This window comes from Lepidochelys kempii, chromosome 13 (genome assembly GCF_965140285.1).
Source record: "Lepidochelys kempii isolate rLepKem1 chromosome 13, rLepKem1.hap1, whole genome shotgun sequence".
Classification (NCBI taxonomy): Eukaryota; Metazoa; Chordata; order Testudines; family Cheloniidae; genus Lepidochelys; species Lepidochelys kempii.
The window spans coordinates 5425745-5444978 of record NC_136392.1 but is presented as its reverse complement, the minus strand read 5'-3'; the positions used below and the strand labels follow the sequence as shown (position 1 = coordinate 5444978).

Sequence of the window (19234 nt, the reverse complement as noted above, 5' to 3'; positions counted from 1 at the left end):
GATACAGTTGAACTTGGGCTGTTAGCATCTAGCTGCCTATTTTCTATCATTTCTATTTTAGCTGTTTCGAAGTTGCCTTGCTTCAAGTGAAGTAACATAAAAAAAACTCCCGTTGACTTCAGTGGGTGTTGGGATCAACCCCATCAATCTTACTGATTGGGATTGACCCATAAATGGCTACTACCCTTTAAATATTCTGGTAGTTCCACTGTGGCAACAACCAGGCAGTTCACAGAATTAAGCCATCACATTCCACATCATTCAAAAGTGCAGGACTTTATTTTCCTTTATTAAAGCACAAGTAACCATGTAGGAAATTGCCATTTACACTGCAATAGTCATAAGCTCAAATATACCACCACAACAATTTCAGAAGATAATTAAAGGGCTTGCATTTCAGTCAGCCATGATTCTTTACTTCCAGAGGCACAGTACAATAAAGCTTCTATTGTTGTTGCAGTTGTTCTTCTTATAACAAATTCCATTGAGCATAAATCAGAATGTATAACACACTCACGGCAAAGGCCACGAATTATCCAAAAGCTGAGTAGGCAGACACTTACCAAGTACATTGTTTCTGTAGGATTGTTGAGCATAGGTTAAGATAACAAAATCATTTATGTTTAAAAAATGCCACCCAACTTTTAATATATATAAGTGTGCATGTGTCAAATGATTACTTCTCTGCATGCTTGATCTTTTACTATGGGTAATCATATCAGTCCTCATTGCTGTTGCAATTGTTTGGGGGGTAACTATCCATTGCAAAGTACTTACTGGGCCTGTCTTTTCCCCCCCTCAATTCTTAATAGAAAATATTAATTACAAAGTTTTCTACTATATCCCTTTAAATCCCATGACAAATGCTTGAGACTCCTTCTGGTTCCCAGACCATGTTCAATTTAGCATAGTTTACAAGTGGTCTGGTTCCTAGGTGTGTGATTTAGGATTTGTAATGGTTCTCCAAGCCTTGCCGAAAAAGAAAAACTTTACACAGAAATATAACATTGTGTTCTCATCCAGCATATATATAAAGAACAGTGCAGCATTAAAATGTCAGCATATCAACACATTAAAAATACATCATTTCGCAGAACAGAGCACAAGAAAATCTGTACAATCGCTATGAAGTGCAAGAATTGCTGCCTCCTTCAGTTGGAGCCTCCCGCCCCCAGCTCAAACTGGTTTTAAAAGTCCTGTTGCTTTCAGCCAGTCAGGAAACGTTTTTTTCCACTCTCTGCCGCTCCCAGTCTCCTGGTCTCTTGTGCTACAGAAAGAAAAGTTTCCATTTTCAGAGGCATCTCATGGAGGGAGGGTTGAGTGGTTTATTCTTCATAAACACGTTCATGTTTTAATGACACAACAGGGCAGATGGTTTCACTTGAGGTGACAAGTCTGCTGTGTCATAAAAGCGACGCACAGCTGTGTGGGGGTGCCCACTAGCCCAGAGCACTTGAGGAGGAAAAGGCTCCCTCCTCCAGAATTCTGTCGGCAACGCTTATCTGATTGTAGAACTGTTTGTCCATATTACAGGGACCAGAAGGGAGGATACCAGAGGAATTTGGAGTGTTTTCGGATGCCTTGCTGTTAAAATATCAGTACTTTCTTCAGGACAGCCATCATAACTAACTTGAAATGTATTTCCATATTAAGCCACTCCATTGATTTAACCTCATCTTGACTCCATTGGGAAATGCCTCTGAGAAATGTCTGGCAAGTTGAAATATTAATTATATATCTGTATAGATATGTGTGTATATATACATACACAAACACACATACACACACACACACACACACACAAAGTACAATCCATTGTTATAATGAAAATATAGAAAAAGCAATTTCAGCTCTTTCCTCTGAATTGACATTGGTTTCATTTGTCTTGCCTTCTACCCCTTCCAAGCTATTGTTTGTCATTTTTTACAATCCCTTCACACCCCTCCCGCCCTGCCGCCCACCTCTGCGGCACACGGTTTGATTTTAGTATGTTCCTTCACTGGAAGTTGTCCACTTCTCTTTAAGTGGCTTTGAGTTGAGATATCCAGCCATGCAGTGACGCTGTCCAGTCTTCTTTCTTTCCTGGCTGGAGTGTCTGAATTCCCCCCACCCATCCCAGTCATAAGTAATTCTGGAAATGATCTTTGTTTTGTTTCACCGCTGTTCCTTGCTTTGGCATCAATGAAGCCTCATTTCAGAGAGATGCTACTGGCCTAAAATTCACACACAAGCACTCGGTAATCCATATTATTTGATGAGCCACTGAAATAACTCAACCAAGAAAAGTTATTAGCATTTTGTCTGCTTTCCAGCAGCAATGGCAAAATAAGCCTCAGGAGCAAAGTCTGAGTTTGACTCTTTAATTCCTGAATTCTTTATAACTGTAGGCAATGTGCATGACGTTAGTGGCTCCTAGGACTTAAAGGGGGGCTGAGTTAAAATATAGTACTTAACGGGGAGAGTGGTGTAATAAGAAAGGTGTCAAAATGGCTCACTTTTCTGCATGCTCTTGCAGTTCCTTTATTTGCCCCCTAGGTTTCCAGTCTCCAATTCTGGGTCCGAAAGCTCCTGCTAAAGAGCTGTTATCTGAGTTAGCTCTGAAGTGGGGGTCGTTGGGCTCTGCTGGCTGACAGCCACCATGGGAATTTCCATGCCTAGTCATGCTGGATTGTTAGTCCCCTCTGAGTTCTTGCAGGCATAAACCACATCTTTTGCAATGCTGCACATCCTGTTGGACATCTGGAGCTCTGTTCTGAAGGCGGTGGGGAAGCAGAACTTTCTGAAGCATGTCTTGAAGTTCTCATCCAAGAAAGCATAGAGAACAGGGTTCAAGCTGCTGTTGGCATATCCCAGTGCAGTACAGAAGCATGAGATGGCTAACTCGAGCTCGCTTTCAGCCTTTGCACCCAGGCACTGGACCAGCACGAAAATCTGAATGGGGGTCCAACAAATAATGAAGACAGCAACCACCACCAGGACCATTCGAGTGATGCGCCGCAGATTCCGATCCTTCTCCTTGGAGCCTGAGAGGACGCGGACATTCTTAAGACGCCGGATCATAAGGCTGTAGCAAATGGTGATGATCAACACAGGGATCATGAAGGAGAAGAGAAAGACACAAATCCCAAATACTGGATCCCAGTAATCCACAGGCTTAGGGAGCTTAATTAGACAATCAATCTCTGCAAAGAAAAGAAAAAGACAACAACTTGTATTGAGAACAACATGGTACCATCTGTAAATCCGATAATTCACTTGCAGTCACTTTTGTTGCTAATTTCATTTATTTTATTAATGCTCAATACAGCTCAGGGCCTCGTTGCACTAGGCTCTGTACAAACACAGAGCAGGAGTCAGCCCTGCCCCTAAGAGTTTACAATTTAAGCAGACAAAGGGTGGGAGGGAAAACAGAGGCACGGTGAAGTGATTTGCCCAAGGAGACATAGCAGCTCAGTTTCAGAGCTGGGAATAAAACCCAGGTCTCTGGAATCCCAGTCGAGGGACCTACCCTTTAAAGCATGGTGCTTTCTATGGGCAACTAGGCACAGAGAGATCGATAAGCAACTTGCCAAAGGTCAAACAGGAAGTTTTCACTCCTTCTCTCTTCCAGCACCCTTTTGTCTCACTGTAACTGTCTTTAAACTAGAAATATCAGTATTCCCAGAGAATGTTTTTGTTCAATATCTTCATTAATGATCTGGAGGATGGCGTGGACTGTACCCTCAGCAAGTTTGCAGATGACACTAAACTGGGAGGAGTTGTAGATACGCTGGAGGGTAGGGACAGGATTCAGAGGGACCTAGATAAATTAGAGGATTGGGCCAAAAGAAATCTGATGAGGTTCAACAAGGACAAGTGCAGAGTCCTGCACTTAGGACGGAAGAATCCAATGCACCGCTACAGACTAGGGACCGAATGGCTAGGCAGCAGTTCTGCAGAAAAGGACCTAGGGGTTATGGTGGATGAGAAGCTGGATATGAGTCAACAGTGTGCCCTTGTTGCCAAGGCGCCTAATGGCATTTTGGGATGTATAAGTAGGGGCATTGCCAGCAGATTGAGGGACATGATCGTTCCCCTCTTTTAACATTGGTGAGGCCTCATCTGGAGTATTGTGTCCAGCTTTGGGCCCCACACTTCAAGAAGGATGTGGAAAAATTGGAAAGAGTCCAGCGGAGGGCAACAAAAATGATTAGGGGACTGGAGCACATGTCTTATGAGGAGAGGCTGAGAGAACTGGGATTATTTAGTCTGCAGAAGAGAAGAATGAGGGGGGATTTGATAGCTGCTTTCAACTACCTGAAAGGGGGTTCCAAAGAGGATGGATCTAGACTGTTCTCAGTGGTAGCAGATGACAGAACAAGGAGTAATGGTCTCAAGTTACAGTGGGGGAGGTTTAGGTTGGATATTTGGACTAGATGACCTCCTGAGGTCCCTTCGGACCCGGATATTCTGTGATTCTATGATTCTAATGTAAAGGCACTCCAAGTGTAATTCATTAACAAAGCCATGTCTAAAGGATGATACCCTTTGGGCTAAAACTTTCCTTGTCACACTGAGAATAAATGCACATGTAGGTGATGCAACTGCTGCTGTCTCAAAGGAGCTTTAAAAAAAAAAGAGATGTCATGTTAAGGAAGAGACCCTTTCACCAAATTTGTGAAAGCATAAGGACAGCTAACAGCTCTAGGCATCTTGCCTTAGCATTCAGCTTCCCATGTAGCCACAAATTAGGACAAGTGCTTAGGAAGAATTTTAGAAAGTATGTTGATGAAATGCAGAGACACAACTTGGGAGAGATAATATGTTTTATTGGATCAACGTGTGCTGGTGTGAGGGACAAGCTTTTGAGCTACACAGAGCTCTTCTTCAGGTCTGGGACAGGTAGTGAGAGCGTCACAGCTAAATAAAAGATTGACCCGATAGTTTAGCATAAGTACTGAACACATATTCGAAAGGGACCATTCAAGATCATGAAATGTGTCAGGTTTAATTGACCAGAAGTTCATGAAATATGATTCATTGCGTTTTATGGCACCACAGATACAGTCTCTTCCTCCTCCTCAATTCCAAAAATTGTGCTGATCATTTGAGTTGCATGCTAAGGATGGTATTAAAGTGAAAATTACAACCCCAGAAGCCCAAGATTTACCCACCTCATTTCAAGCTGGGCAAGCAGTCAGGAAAGGTCATTGGTCCCTTGAGGCTTGTGGGCAAGTGGAAAGAACGGGCTGAAGATAATGGTCTTTTCATCATTCTCAGCCTACTTGAAACGAGAATCGGCAAAGGCCGGAGCAATGATTTTATTTTATTTTTTAATTAATTATTTATTTGTTTAGAAAAAATAGTCTGGGTGCCAAGATAAGGATTAGCTTCCCTGACTCAGTAATTGTTATGGTTTCAACAGTGTGGACATGGCAACTGCTGGCTGCAGAGATTTTAAAGAGTGATAGAGTAACCCAGACGCCTCCTGGCTGTGGTGTTCTACCCCATCTAGTAGCACACAGAGAGGTCCCAGGTTCGATCCCGCCCACCAATGACCGGGGTCTGCCGGCGTTACAATAGCTTCTGTGAATACTGACTATCAATGTCGGTGGGCTCTGAAGGGATCCTGCATCCAGCCCCCTTCAGTTAGAAACGTAGTGGCTGTGATAGAAAGCCTTTCAGGGAAAGAGGGGTTAAGTTGTGGGAAACCAAGAGGATTTTCAGAATTTCCAGGAACGGAAAGATTCTAAGGAAATGGGCTAGGAAGACAGCGGTAAAGGTGTTACATTTCTGACTCTCACCTGGCAGCGATTGCTTTGAGATTGTCATTACATTTTTTGATTGGTCAGGATCCACCAGCTGAGCTGCCAGACAATTACTTCCACCATGATGTATCCGTCCATACTAAAGGATCACAATTAACACTCTTTTTTTAAAGGACCCTCTGTAAGATTGTACGAGGGACTCTTGCATGCAGGAGGGTGGATAACAGATGCATATGTAACATTAGGGAAATCAAGTCTCATGCTTCAGATTGTAAACTGAGTGCCACTGGGGTAGGAAAGGATTATTTTCCCCAATCACCTGCAGCATTGCTCTCATCACCAGAGGATAAAAGCCTACTACAGCTACTAGCTAATGGAACTAGTACTTTATCTCAAGTAATATTTTGTATTGTGGCGATGAAGATTGTGGTTCAAAACATAACTCTTGCCCAGGAGGGAAGGGCTGTTACAGTACCAGACTTAATGAGCTAGAGACTGTGGGACCCTGTGCACCTATCACATGGTTGCAGAGTCCTAGTTTGGAGAATATCCCGTTAGTTCACTTTTACTGACCATTATTTTCATTCTCTGCTGACCCCATCACCATAGCTGGGATACCGAAGACTGAAGCCAGGGCCCAGATGCAGATGTTGACCACTTTGGCCTTGTGGGGGGTACGGATATCCAGTGCTTTGATGGGGTGACAGATGGCGATGTAACGATCCACGCTCATCATGGTCAGGGTGAAAGTGCTGGTGAACATGTTGTAGTAATCAATGGAGATGGCGATCTTGCAGAGGATGTTTCCAAATGGCCAGAACCCTAGGAACGTGTCCGTACCCTGGAAGGGTAAGGTTATCAGACACAGGGTATCGGCCAGGGCGAGATTGAAGATGTAAATGTTTGTGGCTGTCTTCATCTTGGTGAATCTAAAACAAAGGAGAGATCGATATACAGATTTCCACTTGATTTCCAGCCCCACTGCTTATGATAGGACTAGCATCGGCAATGAGTTACACTTATTCCAGAAGGAACACAAGACCATTTACAAATTGTGACCTGGATCGTGCAATCAAATCCACATAGGCAGAGCCCTGTGCCTGTGTGGATTCCCGCTGGTATCAATGGGACTGTCCATCCAGATCCATTCAGGATCAAGACTTATACCTAAAACCTCCTTCCCAATGCCCAGCCCAAATAACCCAGCAGGAGACACCTCTCTTCCTCCCAAAGGTTTGCTGGCTTCTCCCAAGCACAGTGTTGATTAACACACTTCTAGATTTTTAAATTCCAATGCAACACCAGATCGGAAGGAGAGGACTTAAGCCCCTGCCATGTTTGCAAGCCACAGATGTCAGTGCTCTAGTGCAAGAGAACCAGAAGATAAAACTGACCCATCTATTTTCATTGTCTCCCCAGGCTAATTGTAGTGCAAAATATAAACGGCATAAATGGTCAAAAGCAAATGATATTTTTAAAAATCTATTTTCCGAATCTAAGGTATTATTATTAAAAGGAGTGAAGAAATGTGCTTTTGGGGGGATTGATCCTGTTCCATTGAAGGCAATGCCCAAATTCCCATTAACTTCATGGACAGCCAGATCAGGTCTAAAAATGTTTTAACCTGGGCATCCCACATTTTGGGTTCAACATCTCCATTTTAAATCTCTATTTTCAAATGTATAATTTCTCTGTAAAAATGCACTCAGGGCTGAAATAACAGTGAATCACAACTAGCTAAGGACTTGGAAAAATCAGTGGTTTAACAGAAAAGGCTTTCCAATGAAGGTACAGTAAACTGTGCTTATCATGTTTGTGGATACTTTGAGGGCAATCTCTTAAGACAGAAGGTTGCCCATTAAGCGGCATCCTCTGTACAGGGGCTTCTAATTCCTTCAGCAGTTTTAGGCTCGTTGCAGGTTTCATTAGAGATCTCCAAACACTCCATTCAATGCAAAGCAAATATGAATGATAATAGCTCAAAATACTGCTTACTTGTGGACTAATAACCTACAAATCCCCAGCTTGGCCTAAGTGTGGTCTGTGGACAGTTTGTTACCAAACGCAAACATCAAATTGTCAGATGCTGGCTTTATGTTTGCATTTGCTACTAATCAGTGTCAAATCATATTTATGACTATAGAGGACTTTTTAAAGCAGACGATGTTCTGGAAATAAACCTCTTTCATCTGTTGGCATTTAAATCTTGACAGAGAGATTAAAAATAAAATAAAAACCTTGGCAGCCTCTTCTAGAAAGGGAAGAACATGAATATGTGGCGAATTTTAGAAATCAGCGCTGCTAATTCTTGTGAGCATTCTTTGTGCTCAGTATTTATAGCATTGTATTTATTAAAAAATGTTGTGGAAATCAGAAATCACCAAGCCTACAGCTGACTATCCACTCTAACCACGAGGGATTGGGGGAGCCAGAGGTCTCAGAATGGACAAAAGCCAGGACTTTAAAGCAAGGACGCTGGAGCCTTTCTAGAATTGGGGGGCAAGGGCAAGGCCAAAGTGACCCCTCTCTCTCCTCAATTGGCTGCTCTGGTAGTGAGCCAGCTGCCCTCTTTCCTGGTGCCACAGCAGCCCCTGTTGGGCAAAAGATATAATTGCAGCACCTCCCCAGCAGAATTTGTTAATCTGCTGGGGGGGTGGGAGGAATCTACGGGGGACATGACTTCTGCGCTTATGTTTCTTTTGTTAAAAAGTGGGGGCACCTGGCCTTCCCAGTTCTGGTGCTTGTGCTTTTAAGGTCCCAGAAAGCCTTATAGGATTTCCCAGGACAGCTACCTAAAAAAGGGGACAATCCTGGGAAAACTGGGACAGGTAACAGCCCTAATAGAAATTGATTTCTTCTTTTTGTTTTGGAGCATGTTTAGATCTGACTCTGACATCGATGAAAAGTTTAGCAGTTCTTCAAACTAGAGGCAGTGCAAAGCAGCTGAAAGTAAATAGTGGTAACAGTGGTAAGGCTCAAGGGTGTTTAGACTTTTCACTGATTGCAAGCACAAACAGCTGTAGACAGTGAGTGAACTGAGAACTAATCGGCTCAGGTGTGAACCACAAGTTCCCACTGGACCAGTAACATTTCCTTAAGCCTGGAAATCATCTGTATGTGATGCAGAAATATGAAAGGGCTTGGGAACCATGAACCAACAACTGCTGGTGACCTGTCTCGTTTTGCTCCCTTGGAAAGTAAGTGTAGGTGGCACTTTTTAATCATTGTTTTCTCAGGCTGATTGAAAAAACAGTAAACATGTCTTGAAATGGTTTTGAAAATTGAAACGTTGCACCCAGCTCTATTCATGTTTAGTGCTGGTGACAGGTGCTGGAATAACAGCTGTATATAAGGAGAGCTATTAAAGAGTAAGTGCTGTAATTTTGGGGAGGATAAGCTGTGTTTTTTCATATATAACTACAGGTTGACTCCCTCTGCATTGCACAAGACGTAACCTTAACTATGGGGCTGCAAATGGCACCTCCATAATTAGCTACAGGGGCAGTGAAAGCACTTTTCCTGTAGAACGTCAGCTGCAGCCTAAAGCACCTTGAGTTCTGGAGCACAATGGAACTTTCTTCCACATCTGTGCAGGAAACAGAGCTTTCTTGGAGGCTTGTCCAAGCCTATGGAACAAACTCCCAGAGGAACCAAGGACCGTCACAAACGTCACAATGCCACTCACAAGGCAAGGCATATTTCTCTGACCTGCCTTCTCTCATGTAGACATGGAGCACCATGGACATACAAAGAAAAAAAGACAAATAGCCTACCATAACACTACGCTGCTCTCATGAACCATGCGTGACAGATGTTAGTTGTGTCACTTATGCACTACTGGAAAACTATCAGATGCTATGTTGATGAGGGTGATAAAAGAATGCATGTAGAACAGAATTTGAAGCTAGAAGTCAAATACTTTGCATGGTATTTTCATTCATTCTTCATTGTATTCAGCCATTCATCCCCCAACATACTTCAATGTATGTAAAGTATATGTACAATACTGCACAACCTCAATCATCCAGAAGGCTCAGAAAATACCAGAAAACATTGGAAAATAAGGGCTTTGGCTGGCTCTGCAGACTCTGAGGTCTATGTTTCAAGCTCTCTAATTGATCGTAGCCTTGAAGGCCCTGAATATTGATGGACTTTGCCTACACAGCTAAATGTCCTACTTTATATATATATCCTGTCTATATCTGCATGCATGCAGTTAGCACATGACCATGCCTCCCTCAGACTGTCTTATGATTTCTCACTGATGGATTTCTTCACAGGATATTGAAGTTGGAGGTGCATGTTACTCCACAATCAGGAGCCAACAAGCTTCTTGGTCTGACCGGTTTTGCATTAAAAAGTAGAATTTTGAGTCCTTCTGCGGGTGGTGATTAGATCAACAAATTCATGGACACCTACATCCGCCTCTGTGAAGGTTACATAAAAAAGCCACAACTGTATGTCTTGCACCATTGTTGCAGACCACTATGGATAGAATTCGAGTGTTTTAAACAATGTCAAGGGGCATGAAGAAATAATTTGCGTGGCTTTTTTTTCTGGTTATCAAAATTAACTGGCAAGTGCTGTGGGAGGTACAGCCCATTACCAGCCTCAAATATGACATAATTTTATCTTCAAGCTCAACTGCTCCCTGATCAATTCCCAATTATTTAGTGGTTTATTTAATAGGAACCTGTCTATGCATCTAAATTATTAAAACCGTTCCGGAACACTGCAAAGAGCTTATATGAATTCTTTTTTTTTTAAAAAAAAATGCAATTGTGGAGTGTAATGAGATAACTAAAGGTGGGAACATGTTCCAGTAATTTGTAGTAACAAACAGATTTCCATGGAGAGGAATGTTGTTTATAGATTCTCAAGCATCAGAAAAAGCAAAAAGACAACAGAGTTTTGGTATTTATTTCTGCTTCAAAATTCTTTCAGCTCTTTCCTATGGGACTAATTTTACTGTCTGACAGCTAAGAAAAATTGAAACGCCCCCAAAGGCTCTGACTTTTTCATTTTTGACTAAATATTCTAAAAGCAATAATAATAATAATTAAGACAAAATATTAAATTGTTTTTAACTCCAGTGAGATGAGCCTGGAATTAATACTCTCCCATAATAGAAGCAGTTTTAGATGGAATATCAGCAGCTTTTCTAGCTTATGCCCACCAGTGAAAGAGGGGGAAACCCACACTAATACTATCAGCCAAATAAGTCATTCTCCCCCTATCAGACAGGTGGAATTAATCTCTCCCAGTGTTAGGAAAGGATTGATGGTAAGATTCAATCACAGGGGACTTTCAGATCATTTGTGGGGTTTGATTTGGGTAAGATCCCCTTATTCAGATCTCATCCAAACTATTCAAAACCTCCTGAGTTTGCAGAAGTGGGCTGGAAATATTGAGAGAGCCATCTCATGGGGTGCCATATATCTCACAGCTGCCTCAGGCATTCTTTTGCTTTGGGGTTCATCATCAGGGATCCTAGAAAACAATTTGCCCCAGAAAAACCTGGGATTTGCATTTTTACAGAGAATCTTTAGTTTTAATATTTTGTGAAAAAATAAAAACACATACAGTAGAACCCCTTGCCACCAGCGCACACATAGGAATATGGGAAATTGACCCAGGCGGCAGGGCTTGGACTGATGGCTCCAGGGTCCCAGACAGTGGGGCTTCTCCAGCTGTTAGCCCCAGGTGGCGGGGCTCCAGATGTCAGATTTCATTTTAATCGCGGAAAAACATGGATTTTTATATTTTTATTGGAGAATTTGGGGGGAGGATATCACAGAAAACTAGGACCCCTGATCATCATGCTCATATATTTATGGTGGGTATCCCCGATATCCCAATGGATAATGTATGCATTGTTATGGTGTAAGGGTGACAACCAGCTGATTTCACCCCCATCACACTCTCTTTCAACTCTCTAATAAATAGGAAGGAAGGGTGAAGCAGCTCTGAAGACAGACCTGTTCTCCCGAATACATAAGCCAGTTATATACTCTGAGATGAACTCCACGAACAATACACACACACAAACATGAGCCTTCCCCAAGTCTCCCTCAGTACTACCAAATGTATTCACTGCCAGCATGCCACAATGTACTGACACAGCAAGCACATCCCGGCCAATGGTAAACTGGGTTACCACCAGTTGAGAAGGCTCAGGTGACTTCTTTTGAAAAATGACTAAGGGCATCTCTCCACTTGCCATTTAAAGCGGAAAAAGTCCCTTCTTAGCCCAAAAACCGTGGGAGCGTCTACACTTGCCAATGACTTTTTGCAGTGAAACTCCGAAAGAAAGAAAACCACCTCCACGAAAGGCAGACGGCTCCTACTGGGGATGCTTTTGTGGTGATGTGCGAGTGAAGACATGGTCTTCCTGTTTACAGAGCTTTTAACCTCTGCAGGATCTCCCACAGTGCCTAGGTGACCACTCTGACGCCAGGTAAACAGACATCCACCCCTCCCCCTGCAAAGCCCCAGGAACTTTGAAACTCCCCTTCCTGTTTTCTTGGCAAGTGCTCACTTATAATCTGGCCAGGTGACAAATCTTGCTCCAGGGAGCAAAAGATCCCTTGCTTGGAGCAATGCTGAGCGACTGGAGCTGATCAGGGTTTGGGAAGAGGAGACTGTGCAGGGACCCAGGATGCCCCGCAATCACCCACCCCCCTTCCCACAAGACCCATCGTCAAAATGGGAGAGCTGCACTGTGGGATAGCTGCCCTAGGGCGCTGCTCTCATCAGCGATGGAAGTGCTGCAAATGCGAACACCCTCTGATGCCTGTGGAAGTGAGAACACAAACCAGCACTTTTCTTTGACCGGTTCACTATCACTGGTGAAACTGACAGCGCAAAAACTCTGCAAGTGTAGACATAGTCTCAGTAAGGCTTAAGCCAGGATTTATCACATATCGCCCAGGTAGGATAATGCTGCTCTGAATTTTACCCGATAAGCTATCTGCAAGGCAGCAAATGGCTCAGAAGTCAGCAGCTTGGCCACTAGCTGAGCTGAAATAGCTAAACAACGCCTATGATTATTTCTAGTGCCACTTCATTGGCTCACTGGTAAATAAAAGGCAGGCTCTAATCATTTATCACAAAGGCAGGGCAGCATTCCCCCACAGCCATCCTTTCTGCAGACTTAGATTCGGTTAAATGGCGTTCTCAGTAGCACTGTCCCTTGGTTGCGTTTCCGAGAATGATCTGACAGCATTCAGCAAGGCTGAATGGCCAGTGCTGTCTCTTAGGCACGAGGAGTAACACTTGAAATGCGGGGGTGGGGTTTGAAACAGATCTTCCTTTGTTTCCACTCATTTTAATAGGCATTGTTCTGGATAACTTCTGCAGGGATTCTTGTACATTAGGGGCTTGATCCAAAGCATGTAGAATTCAGTGGCAATCTTCCCATTGATCTCAATAGCCTTCAGATCAGGCTCTTGGTCAATAGTGAAATGATTAACATAAGAATTTAGTTGATCTAAAGATTACAGGTGTTAAATTCAAATTTTGGGATGAACAAAACTTCAAATTTGGTAGTAACTGATCCTAAACTAAAGATTGCATGTTGGAGCTATATGCATTTACCATCTGCCCCCCTTACCAATTCTCAGCTGGGGTTATATTTCATAGAATCATAGAATATCAGGGTTGGAAGGGACCTCAGTAGGTCATCTAGTCCAACCCCCTGCTCAAAGCAGGACCAATCCTCAACTATTTCCATGTTAAAGGTTCATAAACTGCTTTACTTTAAAAGGAAGAGAGGCCAGTATCATGCCATGGAAGAAACATCTCCTGGAGATTACAAACGCCTTGCTTCACGATCCACAGAGCAGAGCAACACAACAGGATAGAAAGTCTCCAGTTGCAGATGAACGTGGGCTGCTTCTTCCCAAAACACAATTTTTTCACAAACAAATATCTCAAAACAAATCCGACAAACGATTTCTATGCACTTAAAGGGCCGTTCCCTCCCCTTTAACAATGGGCAAACACCCCAGCAGATCCTCTTATGAAATAAAAATCCTCAGCCCACCACCGCCCTGCACCACTCATGTCATTTAGGAAAAACAATGGCCATCTAGAGAGCTGGCCTATTTCTCAAGGTCCTGTACGTCGGTTGTTGTTATACACAGCGAGCCAGATGCTCAAATGCACTAGTGTGTGACCCAGCACAGCTGAACGGAAAGAGAAGGCAAAAGTACCTTCAAGTGAACTTTGCGCTCTCAGGGGTAGCTTTGGCCTCCAAATACATTTAAGAGAGCCTTGGAACTTTTGTAGAAGGAATCTATGGGATGCCCATGCACCATTAGGGCAAGCCTCGGCATCAGGCTTTGCATTCACTTTACATAAGGTCACGGCCAAGGTAATGGGGGTTTGATCATTTTTAAAGTCCTCTTTGTTTATAGCCTCCTCCCACCTTGAAAACGTGAAACTGAAGATTATTGCTTTATTGAAATGTGTTTTCGTCCCTCAGGTACACACCCAACAGCCCCGTCCATCAGGCATGCACCACTGTCCTCACAGGTGCGATATTTAGGTTTTTGACTGGGTGCTTTGGCATTCACTCTACTTGGCCCCTTTTAGTCTCCTCTTGTAAGACAGATTTCCCATGCCCCTGAACATCCCAGCAGCCCTTCTCTTTACCTGTTCCCAGTTGAATTCATCTTTCCTGAACACGGGTGATCGGAATTCCAGATGAGGTCTTCCCAGTGCCTTGTACAATGGCATTAATACATCCCTAGCTTGACCAGAAATACCTCGCCTGAAATATCCTATCCCACACACCCTCCTGAACGCAGAACTCCTGAGTGCAGCACCCTAACCACAAAACCAACTTCTCCTTTAAACAATGACAATCCTAATGTAAGGTTTTAATCCTACCAATCTGAAATGAGTCCTGTCCTGTCCGGCCATCTGCCACACTAATGGGTGTTTGCTGCATCATTGCCTGTTGGTAACAGACAGAATAATGTGTGTTATTAACCAGCGCATGCTCCTTTCCCCATTTTGTTGATACTGATTAGCACCTCAGACCAATCTCTATCTTCAAACAGGAAAGGAATGTCAGAAGGCAAAGTAATAATATCACGACAAGGGTGCCAGAGATGAGAGTGAACCTTTGTTCCCCTATGCTCAAGAGGCTTCAGGTAATCAGAAGAGGCTAAAGTGATTTACACTTGTCTCATTTTGCTACAACCGGATCAATGGGAAACTGAATTTCCAACAGGCTCTCTATTCTTGTTTTCAGTTACAAATGCATAGCTTGCCTCCCAGTGATTGCACAAAGGAAGAAAGCTCTTAGCTACACATAAGTTTGATACATAGAGTGCGTTCTGCTAAGTGGCTGTTTGGCAGCTCTTTGACAAACTGGAAAGATTTTCACCTGCTCAATAACCTACAGAAGGGAAAAGCTTCCAGCTACCTCAGCGTCAATTGCATTTGGAGCCCTGACTCCGAAGCGTACTCCCTCCAGTCCTGAATCCCATTTGGGAAGATATATACCGATTTTAATTAATGATACTTTTAAAGGGGACCCTATGTGTTTGCTGGGATGGGGAATAGAGGGTGTAACAGGGTGGGATGGCCATTTAAAGGCCAAGAGACTTGGGGCTGGCCAACCCTGTTTAATTCACCCAGCCCTGCCACACCTGTGCTGGGTGTGGGACTTTAAAAAGGGAGAAGCCCAGCAGTTTGGGACTAGCTGTGGAGGACAGCCAAGCCACAGGAGTGGAACTAACTCCAGGAGCCAGGCTCCAGGGAGGCAGTCCTGTGGATGGTGTTTTTCAAGAGGAACAGGGAACCAAGGAGAAGCCCTGGAGGGGTGGAAGACCATGGTGGTTATGGATGTACTTGGACACCCAGTGGGGGAAAGCCCTGGGAGTCAGCATTCTGATGAGAGTGAGAAGAACTGTGAGCTGAGCCCAGAAGAGGCAAAAGAACTTGTGTTCATGTCAACTTGTGTTTGTGTTCCCAAAAGGGGAATCCTGCTGGAGGGATCAGCTACATGAACTCCGGGACAGACAGAAAACCCTGGGGAGGAGGAAACTGAGGCAGGGAGCACCAGCAGTGCCACACTCAGCCAACAGGAGGTGCTCTGTGGCAGCCACACTACATGAGAGGGCTAACACATGCTGAGGGTGGGACATCCCCCTGCCACATCACTTGGCAGGGGAAGGGAGCAGGAGGTATTCCGATATGCCAACAGATGGAAGGGAGGATATGTTGGTAAATTCCTAGGGACATTAACACTTGGGGAGGGGAAGGATCAGGGCTATTTCCCCCACCCCCCAAATGGACACCTGTTCTGGGGACATAAACTGACAAGGGAAGAGGACATGGCTGTTATGGTGTCACACTGTAAGCCCTTTCAGGGAGGAACTGTCTTTTAATTCTATATTTGTATAGCATCTAGTTGAGGACAGTTTTCCAGCTCATTATATAGCTCGTCTAAAGCTAGGTTTCTTGCCTTTCTGACTGCTTGCTTTCCTGTTCACGTGGAGGTCCTATAGGCAGCAAACTAAAACTGTGGCCTCAAAATTAGTAAAGAAAAGACTGAAGTCCTGTGGGCGACTTGTACAGAACCAAGACAGATAAAATGTCAACCCTGAGGGCCAGCATCTAAATCAGGTTTCTGCTTTTAAATACCATGGGGACTGGTTAGCAGCAAATGGAGAAAGCAGCAAAACTGCAAGCAAATCTGCTGAACAGAGGGGAAGTCTGGTGCAAGATAAGTGGAGTGATTTGTGATAAACAGATGCACATAGAGTCTAAGCTATCTCTATACAAAACCATGGTAAGATCAGCTCTTCTGTACTGATCAGAGACATGGAGGACCAAAGAAAGGCACTTGCAAAAACTCAAAGCCATTGAAAGGAGATGTTTGAGGGCAGTGAAAAGAGGAAAGGAGTGACATTGCTGAATGCTTGTGGAATGATGTCATCAGGAGTGAGACCGGGGTCAGTGGTATGAGAGAGAAGCTGCAAGAGAAGAAGCTGAGATAGCATGGGCATGTATGCCAGGATAGATTAAGGGAGTCCTTTTAGGGCACCTTTTGAGACTAGAATTCGCAGGCTGAGAACAAGAGGTTGGCCAAGAAATCAACAGATAGACTATTTATGGAAGAACAGAGTAGCTATGGAGTGAGCACTGGACTGGCAAGCCTGGAAAAGACTGATCCAGTGACCTGACCCCAGCTATCTAGGAAAGGGGGAAGAAGTGGTTTTGTATTGCACCTAGAACAATAGGGTCCAGGTCCATGACTGGGACTCCTCGGTGGTACAGTACTACAGATAACAACAGTTATCATTATTAAGTAGGGAATTCACTCGTTAGTTACTAGATTTTCCCATCAGAATGATTTTCCCATGAAAAATGCAGTTTCTGCAAAATCAATATTTTCTATGGGATATTTTCTATGCAGGGGACTGGACTAGATGATCTTTTGAGGTCCCTTCCAGTTCCATGATTCTATGAAAAGAGAACTTGAAATGTCAGAATTTCCTGCAGGACAGAAATTGCAGATTTCACTCAACTTTATTAGTTACAGTTGAATGCTGATGGAAATCAAGGAGCTGACGATGTGGCCTGCAGAAGAATTTTGCCCAAAAAGCTCTGCTAATGCGTCTTAATCTTGATCTGCAACAACCCACTGGAATTCTAATCCTGGGCAGATATTGCCAGGTATCTGGCTCAAGAGATGGAACTGACACCACTAAATTCATTTTCCCTGGTGATCTGAATATGTTTTACAACCAGGTGGCCAGAGGGGGAAAGTTGCTGTATTAACCTACTTAGCTCATTTGAATTGGTGATAGCTCTATTGCCAAGGGAAATTTCCTGTTCCATAAATGTGCCTGCATCCTCCTCCTGTCCTGGGGCTCTCACCAGCCCATAGCTGTCTCTTTGGTTTCTTGTCTACAGAAATTCATTGAGCCTCTAAGGCTGTGTGACTGCCTCCTTAAGGAATGTGGCTGTATTATATTGGTCTCAACAATGCAGTCAGCCAGCATTTGCACACTCCAAAAAAACAAGTCTATTTTCTTTTTGGAGAGGGCTCTTAGCTGAGTACATATTCGATGCCAGAGCTTCATAGACTGCAGACGCTTGAAAATGATGCTTATGTGACTGTTCCTCCAACAGAAATGCAACTGAATATGGAAAAAAGGTCTTTGGCTTTAAAAAGCAAAAAGCTGTTGGCTTTAATGCTTGACTGTGATTATCAAAGGAATCTGCCAGGGAGAAGAAGCATTGGACCATATTTGGTAAGCACAAAACCCCTCTTGGTGCAGAAACAGAAACACCAAGCAAGAAGGTAGATTCTCAAGACTCCAGCTCACTTCAGATAGAGCAGTATGACTCAGATCTGCTGGGGAAAGAGATTGGTTTCTTTTCTTTTCTTCAGGGAAACAAATAAAGCTGGTTGACCCAACATATCTAGGAGGCAGGATGACCCTGTGCAGTTTGGAGCTTGCTCTGTTTCAGTGCAAGTCTATTTAAAGAAGGATCTAAGAACGCCATCCAATCTGGGGCAATCAGATCTATGGGTAGGTGTAATTTTTTTTGAAATTTGGCATGAATTTTGAAATTAATCACATTTGGGAACCAAGTTAAATTGGAAAATGGCTATAAAGATCAATGGTTCAGAGCAGGCCTAGTTCGGCAGTAACAGAAAATCACTATCATCTGTTGAGCAGTTATGTTGTCCACATGAAGTAAATTAGCAATCTCAACCTGGGATACAGGAATTTATTTCAATTCTTGATGGCAGTCTCAGCAAAAAGGTGAGTCTAGCTGCCTGGATTGTTTTTATCTGGCCCTGGAAAGTCCAATAACTTTCAGACAGATAGATCTAAAGGTCAACCTTGTTCAGATCCAGGGTTTTAGTTCAGGCCCCTCTCTGCTCAAAGGAAAAATTGTTGAGCATCCATCAAACCCTTGATGCCCAAAAAGATGGCACTCCAGCTGGCCTTTTAGACAAAGCTTCCAGAAACTGATGCGGCAAACAAATACCTAGTTTAAGATTAACTTTAACCTTGGTATTTAACAGTCAAAAGTCTCTAGAGCACAGGGTAATTTCTACTCTGAAATCACCTGAGACAGATTTGTTGTGCATTACAAAGCACGTTGCAAAAAGTCAGTGTTCTCTTGCACAATTTGGCCATGATTTTAACCATCCCTGTGCCACTCCATAGGTCAAAGTCATTGTCCTACAGTAGGTCGTCTGTCTGTTCCACTAGATTATAACAATGACCCTTGATCACCCATCCATTGGCTGACCCAAGGCCTGGAAAAGGCTGAAGGAGACTTCTTACATGAACAGACCATAATTGACTATCCCTTGACATCTTAAGCATTCTGAGAGGGAGGAAAGCTGTCGTGTTCGGGACAGCGGTTTTTAACATCTGAAGGACGTATTTGGAAATAGCCTTGCTGAGTGATAAACCATGAAAGCTCATCCAAGTGATCTTTTCAGGGGA

General features: G+C 43.5%; 1 protein-coding gene across 1 annotated transcript in view; it reads right to left on the bottom strand.

The window, feature by feature from the left end:
• Nucleotides 1–257: 257 nt before the first annotated feature.
• The window catches only part of OPRL1 (opioid related nociceptin receptor 1), a 36106-nt gene continuing 17129 nt past the window's right edge, over nt 258–19234 (bottom strand). Inside the window, exons 3-4 of the mRNA XM_073308999.2 lie at nt 6321–6676; nt 258–3182 (exon numbers count right to left, since the gene is read on the bottom strand). Of these exons, the coding sequence (XP_073165100.1) occupies nt 2659–3182; nt 6321–6676 (880 nt within the window). The 3' untranslated portion in view covers nt 258–2658. The remainder of the gene's footprint in view (nt 3183–6320; nt 6677–19234) is intronic.